The following is a 12,648-nucleotide window of genomic DNA, read 5'->3' on the forward strand; positions in this document are numbered from 1 at the left end:
ATCGAGACTGAAAACACATCTGTTTAGCTGTGCCTTTACTGTATGAGCACTGTGCTGCGTCCGACAGATCGCACTATTATATTTTTCGTTTTCTTTTTCATTCTTTTATAACCTATTTCAACTAATTTTAATTTGTTTTCATCTGTTTTTAATCATTTTATTGTCTGCATTTTATGTTCCTAAACTTGTCATTTTTATTCCTGTTTATGTAAAGCACTTTGAATTGCCACTGTGTATGAAATGCTATTTAAACAAACTTGCCTTGCCTTGCCTTGTATCCAAACAAATCTCATTAATGGAAACTATTTATTCAGCTTTTTAGATCAGAGGATGTACAGTGCTTATATATAAGTAAACCCCTCACAAATCTCTCACTTAATTTTATATTTTTAATAGGAAGCCATACGATGTTATATTTGTACATATACATTAGATTAGTCAGTACTGAAGCCAAATCTGGATCTTATCTAACAAAATAACATACAATAACGTTCCAAAAACTAGTACAGCCAAATGTATGTTATAGATAAATATTAAATACAAATTTTAAAAATAGGAAAAATTAAGAGAAGCAAGAAATAGGACATTTTTAGTTGAAATTTTGGTTGTAATTTTATTTGCAATATTTTGCTTGAATTTAATTGTATTATCTCTTAATTTCTAAATAAGTTTGGTGACTAAAATATTATGTTGATAAATGTATCTGTTTAATAAATCTGTTTTATTTAAATGCACCAAAATACATTGTTCACTGAGAAATGGATACAAATATTATTAATTTTCAAAATTGGTGTACTCACTTATGCTGACCCCTGTATAAATTTCGATCAAAAAAAAATAATAAAATAAAAAATAAAAAATAATTAAAATGATGACTTTTGGGGATCAGGGATAGTTGTGCGTCGACATAATAGAAAGCGAAAGCAACTCTATGAACACGTGACATGAACCTAGATCTGCGTCACAACATGCTGCAGCAATCACGGAAACAACACTGATGATCAGATTGTTTCAGTTGAACGTCGAGTGAAAATTGAAGCAAACATGTAAGTATAATAAAACTTTTTAAAAACTCTTTGACTGTGAGTGCTGAAGAAAAAAAAGTATCTTAAACGTACAGGCGTGGCTGATATGGCGCACGCTTGCTTGTTTACGAACATATTGTTTTTACACTCTTGACATGAATTAAGAAATTACTGTCGCTTTAACGACTTTTTTCATAAACAGTAGTAATATTAAAGCTAACTCTTGCCTAAACTTAAAGAGTCAGTTCACTCGTATAAAACACATCATTTACTCAGCCTTTACTTGTTTCAAACCTGAGAGTTTTATACTCCTAACAAGAAAGAGCATATTTGCAAGAATCATGTGGGACTGGGCAATATGGCAAATATTTCGATAATAATTTTCCATATTGAATGATTACAATATATATTTCAATATAAGTTTTAATGCTTCCAGATTTAAAAGAGTACCCCAACAATAACTGCAGCCACATACATTAGAGGGTCAATTTAATATCATGTTTTCGGTATAAAATTGGGTACATCTCTAAATCAATACACTTTTACATTTCCATTGTTGCACATTTCTGCTGTGACTGGCTCTTAGATCAATATCGAATAAAAAAAAAAAAGTCCAGAGCTTATCATTCATTTCAGCTTAGTCCCTTTATTAATCAGGGTTCACCACAGTGGAATGAACTGCTAACTTATTCAGCATGTGTTTTACGCAGCAGCCCTTCCAGCCACAACACAGCAATGAGCGTATCATTGTTATCGACATAAATGTTATCGCGATTCGATATAAAATCGTTTATTACCCCTACATGAATACTGTAAATGTCATACTATATGGATGTCAATGGCATTTATATGTTCTCCCTGTGTTGTTGTATTTTTCCTCTGGAAGCTCCAGTTTCTCCCATAGTCCAAAGATTTGTGGTATAGGTGAGTTGAATAAGGGGGCCTGATAAATAAAGGCACTAAGCTGAAGGAAAATGAATTAATTAAGAATGTCAATGGCTACTCCAGCATTCTTCAAAATATATTCGTTGTGCTCAACAGAAAAAAAAAACCAGAAACTTCTAAAGGTTTGGAACCATTCAAGTGTGAGTAAATTTTCAGTTTTGGGTGAATGGACTCTTTAAGAAAGTGAAGTCAAGATTTTGATCCCCCACTTTTGTCTTGCTGCAATGTAGTAAAAACACACAACCAATAGGACTTGTTGGACCACAATTTAAAATAAAAATGCTTTATTAATGGGCTATTGATCGACAGCTTTTATAATTTACGGAGGCACCAGCAGTTGTCTTTCTAATGATATAAAGGCTTATTTTTTGTTCACAACAAATAGTTCGCCAGAAATTTAAATTTTGTAATCTTTTTCCTGCACTTGAACGTCTGTTGAACTCATAATAAATATTTTAAGGAATGTTGTTAAGCAGACTTCCAAAGGTTTTTCTTCTCCCACTATGGAAACTTTTTTATTACCAACATTTTTCAGAATAATTTTGTGTTCAGCATATAAGAAAAGGCATACAGGTTTGGAACAACGTTAGGATAAATAAATAAATAGTATGCTTAATGGTGAGCCTTTCTTTTAAGTCAAATTATGCAAAAGGTGTACAAAGCTGAGCTCCTTTTAAAAGATTTGCAAATATATACTCGTATATGATGGCTAAAGAGAATGATGGGCCTATTAGAGCAGTAGAGAGTTGCCAGAAATGCTAAAAATACATGCACAAATTTGGTTCGCAAATTGATAAGGAAAGAAATTCAATTCAGTAATATTAACCACTTTTATTCCTGAAAGATACACTGTTCATTAAAGGTTTTTGCTTGACTTTTACAGTGTTTTGTTTAGAAACAGTAACCAGGGATGAGGCGTTTACTCAAATAAGGTCAATTACGTAATCATTATTCACTGCTCTCTTTATATGGTTCATCTGTAAGTTCAAAGTTCAGTGCTGTAGAAGTGTGGCTTCAGCTTGTCAATCGTCAAACTCTCGTCTGAAGTAACAATAACTTAAAGGATTCAGGAGTGAAACTGCTCTGCACTGAAGAGGCCAAACTGCTAACTGGAGAAACTGAGGTATTTAAAAATAGGCTTTAAACTATAATTTTAGCATTTGAAGATAAAAGTTTATACAGTTAATTTCAATCTACACTCTCAGAGATAAAGGAATGAAAGGGAATGAAACTTGGGCGGAACCTCCTCAAAAGGTACATTTCTGTACTATATATGCACTGATATGTACTTTTACAATTTTTATTGTTACAATAGGGATAATTTAGGTACTAATACGTTCCCTTTATGTACAGAAGTGTGCCTTTTAAAAGAGTGCTGCCCCAGTGATTAATTTTATACCTTTGTCTCTGATAGTGTTGAGGAAACATTCAGATTTACATGTCTTCAGGTTTGAAAGTTGGGTAATATGGTTATGGTAAATATGGTTAGTTTAAAAATAAGGATGTGGAGCCATGTACAAATAAAGTATTGGTGAAGGCAGCAATTACATGTTAGACAGGCAAATTGGCAAGCTGTTGAAAATAATATTTGGGTTCAACTGGATAGAATTCACAAAAGCTGTAAACTCACTGGCCACTTTAATAGGTACACCTTAATATGTTGTGGAAATGTGTTCTTGTTCTTAGATGTTATTTTGTAAATAAACAAAGTCTCAACAAAAGAAGTCTGTAGTTGTTCTGAGTTACTCAGTCTTAAGCATTTATTTTTACAAGCAGTTAGCAACAAGAGGCAATACGATTGTACGACTGTCTGATCAGGCTCTTTCATGCAGTTTTATACATACTGCCCTCCTCCCTTATGGTTAATATCACATACATCATATCAATATCTACAGTTTGATCGTTAATCTTAATTTCTATGTCCCAGCTGCATTCTGCTCCCCAGACCAGGCTGACGTATTCCTTTATGTATAGTTTTAATTGTTATTTAACCCAAGAATACTTTCCCCATGTCATTTATATGTAAGTTCGTTGTGTCTGATGAATAATAGCTTTTCTATGATCTCAGGGATAATATGGGTGCTCTGGTGTGGGTGCCCGTTGAGGACAGGAGGGCCTATAATGATCTCATAAGGATTTCCCATTTAGCCATGTCCTATCTCATAGCCTATATTTCTAATGGAAGCTGCAGGTAACATGCTACATGCAGGTAATGCTGAGATATGTGCATGAAACATACAGTAAAACAGAGTACACTCTCAATAGAAAAAAGGTATATATAGTTTGAGCAGCATCATGGCTTTGGAGTATGAGTGTATTGACTTCATTAACACATTCAGTCAATCACAAAATCACATACAGTTAATTTCAAAACAGTATTACAGTCTTAAAGTGGAAGTGAAGCAGTCAGTCAAGTTTACATTAATTGGGAAAACTAGTTTCCACTTCAATGTAAAATATATTTAACCAACTGTGTTTAATATATTTTTATATATTAGATGCACATCTGATGCTTGTATTTGCACCAGTTCCACGTCCACAACTTCTCTCATCAAGTTAAATTAGGCTGTTCAGTCTCAGTGTTCAATTCTTCTACTGTATCTGTTCAGCTGAGGGAACGGTACCAACCCTGTGACATCAGACACAACGATATAACACTCTAGCTCTAAAAACTATAGTACAACATGCCATTTTTGGTTTGGTTTGTTATATATAAATAATGTAACTTTGACTGGCTGCTTTACTTCCACTTTGATGTCCTTTGGCTTTCTGAAAGAGTGAGCCACTGTTTGGGTGTTAACCATAGAAATTAATAAGAAACGCAATAGGCTGTATCCTACCGGTCACAAAATCGTCTTTGACTTCTCTAACAATGCTTACTTGGATAGCACGCTGGCTCAGTGGTTAGCACTGTCGCCCCATAGCAAGAAGGTCACTGGTTTGAGTTCCGGCTAGTAGGCATTTCTGTATGAAGTTTGCATGTTCGCTCCATGTTTCAGACATGTGCTAACTGAATAAACTAAATTGGCCGTAGTGTATGAGTGTGTGTGTGAATGCGAGAGTGTGTATGGGTGTATGGGTTGAAGCTGAAAGGGCATCTGCTCTGTAAAACATATGCCGGAAGAGTTGGCGGTTCTTTCCGTTGTGCCGAGCCATGATAAATAAAGGACTAAGCGGATAGAAAATGTATGAGTGACTCTACAAATGTATGAATACGAAACTACTGTTGATATTCAATCATGTTGGGGATTAGTCAACACAACGATAACCTGACTTCCTACAAAAGCTGTTTATTTGGCATAGCAAAGCATCCCATTTGACATTCACCAAAAAAAAAAAATTCCTCTTGTCTTATTTGCAGATGTACCAACAATATTGGAGCGTTAGCTTTAGCATCAATTCTTTTATTATCCATCGGCTTTCATCTTTTTTCATTGGTTCTAAACTCTCATGTGCTCTCTTTGTTTTATTTTGATCGGTTCTTTTGTTGTATGTGTCTTATTCTTATTCTGTCATGTGACCCATATTGTTTAGTGTATATGGCCCTCATGTTTTAGGTGTCTCTTGTTTAGCTTTGTTAGATATGTCCTGTTGTTGGTGAGTTGTTTCAGGTTCATACTCTAGTTCAGGTGGAGTCTTTTTGTTGTGTGCTTGTTTTCTGTCATGTCATGTTTTTAAACTCACTAGTGGTGGAAAGAGTACTGAAAAATCATACTCAAGTAAAAGTACCATTACTAGCCTAAAAAAGTAGTGCAATTAGAGTAAAAGTATCTGTTGTCAATATTATGCAAAGTATAAGTAAAAAGTAGCCCTTTCAAAAGTACTCAAGAGTAGTGAGTATTACACTGTAGCCTAAAAAGCTGATGCATTTACATGTAATTTGTGCATGTGTGTGTAAACGTAACATTCTGTAGTGCATCTAGTTATTGCCCAGCAGGCACACAACGTCATAAAATGTTAAAAATGACAAAAAATTTGACCAAAATTCAATATCTAGCCAGCGTCTAAGGACAACGTTATTTTGTTTTCAAATGTTTGGTTGATTTTAGCTTGTTAGAAAGTGACCAAAATACAACATCGTGCCAACATCTTAAATCAACGTCATATTGACGTCAAATACTGACATTTATTTACCAGGTGTGGCAACCAAAATCCAACATCTTATAGACTTCATAGTGGTAACGTCCACATAATGTTAAGCTGTAACATCATTAGACGTTGATATTTGGTTGGTTTTAGGTTGGATGTTGGATATTGACATTGGTCTGACGTTGAGTTCTGACGTCAACCTGATTTTCATTTCCAAACAAAATGCAACGTTCCCATGACGTTAGGGTACATGTCAATCTGACGTCATCATGTTGATGTCTTGTGCTTGCTGGGTGTTTGAGGCCATTTTGCTCATCATACAGTAAAAATCCGTCATCTTCTCACCAGTGACATGCATCTAAACAGTTTCTGGGTCAATGCATGTAAAGATTTTGGGCATCTTCTTGGACACTTTTAATGGTTCCAAGCAGTTTGCTGCAATTTTAAATCGCCCATGTCTTGAAGTAGTTCATTATGATGTGATTTACCTTCTATGTGCAATTTGATTGGACATGAATTAAAGGACTGAATTTTCCAATCCCCATAGACAGGAAAAAATTAAGCAGTGACAGCAGGTTGATGGAAAGCAGTGGAGTAAAAGTACAGATACTGCACTAAAAATGTACCAAAGGGAAAGTAAAAGTACACATTTTAATAACTACTCTGTAAAATACAATTCCTGAGAAAAACTACTAAGTTACAGTAGTTTGAGTATTAGTAATTAGTTACTTTACACCACTGCAACTCACCCTCAGTGAACTTTACTCAGTGGCCTTAATACCTTTTTCTTTCACAGCCTGTATCATGGGTTGTTACGAAGAACCCATCAAGGATCAGAATGGAGAGACCATGGCTAGAGCAGAACTACTAAAATGTAGGCCAACGCACACACTTTTTCCTCACCAAACACTATTACACACAAGAGCAGAAATTATTCTTTATGCGACCCAAAACAGTTTGCTTTTTGAACATATTTGTGCTCACATTAATGTTCTCTATTCATGTATGCAGATGCCTGTGATCTCACTCTTGATCCGAACACGGCACATGAAATGCTGTCAGTTACAAACGGCAACAAAACATTGGTGTGTAACCCAGAGCCGATGATTTATCCTGATCACCCAGACAGATTTACCGGCCTCCCGCAGATTCTGTGTAAAGAGCGTCTGTCTGGGCGCTGCTACTGGGAGGCCGAGTGGAAAGGACTGGGTGACATGGTGGTGTCTTATGGAGGAATCGGCAGGAAAGGAAAAAGTCTTGATTGTCGTTTCGGAGCCAATGACAAATCCTGGATCATGAGCTGCTTTATTGGAGAGAAGCTGATTGCCTGGCATGATAACATGGGGGTTTATATTACTCTCCCAACAACTCCCTATAACAGAATAGCTATGTATCTAGACGAGCCTGCCGGCATTTTGAGCTTCTTCAGCGTCCCTGATGAAAACACACTCAATCACTTGTACACATTCAACACCAAATTTACTGAACCCCTCTATGCTGGGTTTGTGCTTTATACAGAGTCAGTGACTCTGTGCGATCTTAAATAACTCCTGCACACAATATATACAGTAGCAAGTATTTAGACTGTTGACACCCAGTCCAAATACCTAGCCACTCTTGTCAATGTCATTTAGACTGAATTGCTCTTTAACTTTGAATATTAAAGGCTGCTCTTGTTAAAATACAATTATTTAAGTAATACCTTACATAAATAAAAACTGGTATTGCAAAACATGTTTTTTTTCTGTCTTTTTATTGGTCTCTTGTATGACAATACAAATTAAATATTGAGAGGTAAACAGTCATGTATTGTCCATTATTAATCAATACAATACGATGTTTATTTATAAAGCACATTTAAAAAACAACTAAGGTTGACCAAGAAGCAGAATATAAAAGAAACATTTTAACAAGTAAAAGCAATAAAACAGTGATCAGAGAGTATTAAAAGCGAGAGAAAATGGATATGTTTTGAAAACAGTCTTAAATGCAGAAATGGAGGGGGAAAGTCTAATGTGAATTGGTAGAGTGTTCCAGAGTTTAGGAACAGCAAACGCTCGATCACCTCGTTTTCATAAGATCTTGATGATCGAGAAGGGGTACAGTATACAAAGCAAGTCAGTAAGGTACTGAGAAGCAAGATTATTGACGGCTTTTCAAGGAATAATAGAAATTTAAAATAAATTCTGCATTTAATTGGTAACCAGTGAAGTGCAGCTAAAATTGAAGTTACCGACTCATACTTGTGAGTGCAAGAGAGTAGTCTAGCAGCCGCATTTTGTACCAGCTGCAGACGAGAGAGAGAAGACAAATACCAAAATAAAGAGCGTTACAGTAATCCAGACAAGTTATGAAGGCATGAATCACCGTTTAAATATTTCTTTGAGATAAAAATGGCTTTATCTGAGGTGGTAAAAGCAGGATTTTACTACAGTACTAATCTGTTTGTCAAATTATAGGTTTTCATCAAACATAACACTGGGATTTCTTGCACACTGGGTAAAATGTGGGGCCAAAGATCATCTAACAGAGAATTGTCTTTGTGCCCAAATACAATTACTTCAGTTTTATTTTCGTCTAAATTTTAAAAATGGCTTGAGAGCCAAAATTTAAGCTCCTCTAAGCAAGCCAGTAGTGGCTGTAAGCCATTTACTGTACATCTTTTTGTTTTAAAGGAAAATACATCTGAATGTCATCTGCATATAGATGGAAGGAAACCTTTTATTTATTGGAAATGGAAGCCAGGGATAGCATAAACCCATCCCCTAACCTTTCATTTATTGACTAAACAAAACAACAATAAATAAACACATAAATACCAAATTAAGAAAATAAAATACAAAAGAACGTGACACCAGAATAGCTGGATATAGACGGGAAAAAATTATAATAATTAAAATAATAATAATAAATAATAAAATAAACATTCTAATAAAATGGTAAATGTTACAGGTTGCCAGCACCAGGTGTAATAAGCAGGCTTTTGATTTAGTCAAGAAAGTAATCCCAAGTCTCATAAAGGTAATCTAGTGAGCCAGAGAGCGAGCATCTCAGCTTTTCAAGTCTGATACAGTCAAAAAGTCCTGTATCCACTTGTCATGTGTAGGGGGAAAGTACGTTTTCGCTTCAAAACTATGGCACGTCTGGCTAAAATTGTGGTAAAGGCAACAACCTTGCTGTCACGGACTGTCAAATCAGGTCCAAGGGATACACCAAAGAGGGCTAACAAAGTGTCAGGTTGTATATTGATTTTGAGGGCTTTATTGAATGTGTTAACAACACCTGACCAAAAGGTGGCCAGCTGTAAAAAAATGTAAAAATGCTACAGTCAAAATCCGTAACCTCGTTAACGGTATGTTTCCTTAATATATACGGCGAATAACCGTAAATTGACTTTCCCAGAATTCCCTGTATGGAACATCACTTTTTATACTTTTTGTTGAAATTACTATGAATCTTTTTAGTTGTTTTCCCATCAGTTATGTACTTTAGAGATTTATGTTACATCTAATGTTGATAAACAATGTTTATTTCATGACTTACCATATTGGGGTTTAGTAGCTGTGTGAATGACACTAAGCACCTTCTATACTTTACTCCACTTTTCTGCTTGTGTGGAAAGTTGATTGTGATGAGCTTTGGTTTCCCTGCTAAAAAATCCAGCTTAAACCAACCTAGGCTGGTTGGCTGGTTTTAGCTTGGCGACCAGGCTGGTATTAGAGGGGTTATGGCCACTTCCACGCTGGTTTTCAGTCATTTCCAGCCTTGTCTTAGCTGGTTAGGCTGGAAAATGACCAGCTTAATTCAGCTAAAACCAGCTTGACCAGCCTGGTTTAAGTTGGATATAGCTGGTTTTGGCTGGGCTCCCAGCCTGGCTAGGCTGGTCAAGCTGGTTTTAACTGGTCATCTCTCAGCCTGACCAGCTAAGTCCAGGCTGGAAATGGCTGGAAACCAGCCTGGAAGTGGCCAAAACCCCTCTTAAACCAGCCTGGTTGACCAGCTAAAACCAGCCAACTACCCTAGGCTGGATTAAGCTGGATTTTTCAGCAGGGTCATCAAGTAACTTCCTCATCACCTCCTGCATATGGATGTGCTAACGTGTCTAACTGTGTAAAAACAGATGTGTAGATGGTGGTCATTTAAAAAACAGACAAATTACATCTATAAATTAATGAATTACAGTAGTTTACCATGAAAATGAAAAATTACTTTTACGGTTTGTACCGTGTTTTTAACGGTAAAGTACTGGCAACCACAGCTGCCGGTGTTTTACCATAAATATTACGTATTTAATTTTAACAGTGTATGCAGATGGTCAGCAGGTGAATATTTGCAACAATGACAAGCAGAGCTCCTATTTGGAAAGAAATTAGACTACTGAGCATTGGTTAAGTGAGCTCTAAATCATGTTTTACACTGCATCAAACCATGTCTTGCACATGATGAAGAGAAATGCACCTGGGCTAAAATTTTATCGCTTACATCCGCTGTCATAACTCCTAGATCTCGCTCCCAAGTATCTTTAAATGCATTAATTGAATTTATTAAATGATAAATAATTAAAATCAAAGGCTTTCAAATCAGGAAATGATCTATATGCGTTTCAGGGGGGGCGGTTAGGGAGATGGGGAAACTGCTTTAGTATAAAATTTCTGATTTAGAAGAAGCAAATTAAGTGATGATTCGGTAAATTATACTTCATAGCTAAAAAGGAGAAGTATGTAGACACGCCCTCTTCATATAGATCACAGATTTTGCAAAGACTATTAGAGGACCAGACACGAAATGCAGGATCTGAACTTGATAGGGGGAAAAAATAATTGTTAAGTATAGGTATATGGATATATCGCTTGCAGGCCGTAGTGTTTTCTCAATTACATCCAAATATTGAGGGTATTTGTCACTACTGATTTTTTTAAACATTACTTATAGCTAAAAGAAGTTGAGAACACACAATAGAATAAAAGGGTTTTTTTGTTGATAAAGATTCAGTATGTACCCAAGGCGGACAGTTTTCAGAATAGCTTTCATTGTTCCAATAAACAAGCTTATGAATGTTGCAGGCCCTTGCAAAACATGTTTGTTGCTGACTTCAGTTTACATCAGGGATGCCCAAACTAGGTCCTGGAGGACGGGTGTCCTGCATATTTTAGTTCCAACCCCAATTAAAAACACCAGAACTAGCTAATCAAGCTCTTTTTGGGTATACAGAAACGTCCAGATAGGTGTGTTGGAGCTAAACTATGCAGGACACCGGCCCTCCAGGACCGAGTTTGGACACCTCACGCTTTACATCATATGTCTCAAACTGGATAGAGGGCCACAGCTCTGCAAAGTTTTGCTCCAACTCTAATCAAACACATCTGATGCAACTAAAGTGTTCAAGACTATCAAGCAGGTGTGAGTTGGAGCTGGTTGGAACTATGCAGAGCTGTGGCTTTCCAGGAATTGAGTTTGAGACTATTGGTTTACACCATTAGATGGTGATAAGAAATTATAAATCAGCAGCAGAGACTTTTATATTGAAAAGTGTTGAAACAAAGTTATTAACCATATCATTTTGTAATGACAACAACCACTTGCAAACTTGCTGTTTCATAGAAGTCGTTTAGAAATGCGGGGATTAAAGTCAAACGCCTGAGTTAAATGAGCCGAACTAAACGTCCACGCTTAAATTGGTTCCATAACTGCAAGTTGAAGATCATTTGATCTAATCTGAGTTCAGTTTATAGAATCTAGATGCTCGTGCACGTTACTGTCGTGAAATCTTGAAGGTCAAGCATAGCATCGATTTTATTGTGTGCTACCATGGCAATGACAAGAACCGAAAGGTCTCTGAAATGAGACAGAGCGAGTGAACTGCATTTGTTTTTAGAGTTCAAACATAATTTAAACATAATAATACATGTGTGGCTATATATTTTAAAATAAAGACCATTATTTAGCCCTATTAACATTACATTAAACATCACATTATTCATTGAAATCGTGCTTGTGCACGTGCGAGAGAGATAGAGAGAAAATAGTTTTAATGCATTACAGACTAACTGTAACATACAAAACATAAGCACATTAAGTTAAAAAATAATGGCAACAAAAAGCCATGCAGATTTTCAATTTGCTCCCGAAACCGCTGGACTTGTGTTTCTCAAGCCCTGTTTATATTAAAGTGAGGCTACTGCTCGGCCCAGATCCATCTCCCGATTATTCCACTCATGAGTTTGATGCTTTAAAACTTGCTCGTTTGTATTAGTCAGTGCTCTCTTAAAAATATTTGCTTTATAACATTCTTGTAATTTGTACATTATGTATACAGTTGAAGTCAGAATTATTAGCCCCCTTTGGTTTTTTTTCTGTTTTAAAAGTTCCTAAATGATGTTTATAACAGCCAGGAAATTTTCACAGTGTCTCTAGTAATATTTTTTCTTCTGGAGAATATTTGCTTTATTTCGGCTAGAATAAAAGCAGTTTTTAATTTTTGAAAAGACATTTCAAGTTCAATATTATTAGCCCATTTAAGCTATACTTTTTCGATAGTCTACAGAAAAAAGCATTGTTATACAATAACTTGCCTGATTACTCTAACTAT

At 35.8% G+C, this 12,648-nt stretch overlaps 1 protein-coding gene across 2 annotated transcripts; it reads left to right on the forward strand.

Moving 5' to 3' along the window:
• The first annotated feature begins 933 nt into the window (after positions 1-933).
• si:dkey-286j15.3 lies at positions 934-7,795 on the forward strand. 2 transcript variants are annotated; one of them, NM_001089576.2, is given in 3 exon segments: positions 934-1,046; positions 6,856-6,933; positions 7,071-7,795. In NM_001089576.2, coding segments are annotated over 2 exon segments (606 nt in total). In that variant the 5' UTR covers positions 934-1,046; positions 6,856-6,863; the 3' UTR covers positions 7,607-7,795.
• The last annotated feature ends 4,853 nt before the right edge of the window (positions 7,796-12,648 follow it).

This window comes from Danio rerio, chromosome 22, assembly GCF_049306965.1.
Source record: "Danio rerio strain Tuebingen ecotype United States chromosome 22, GRCz12tu, whole genome shotgun sequence".
NCBI classification, from domain to species: Eukaryota; Metazoa; Chordata; class Actinopteri; order Cypriniformes; family Danionidae; genus Danio; species Danio rerio.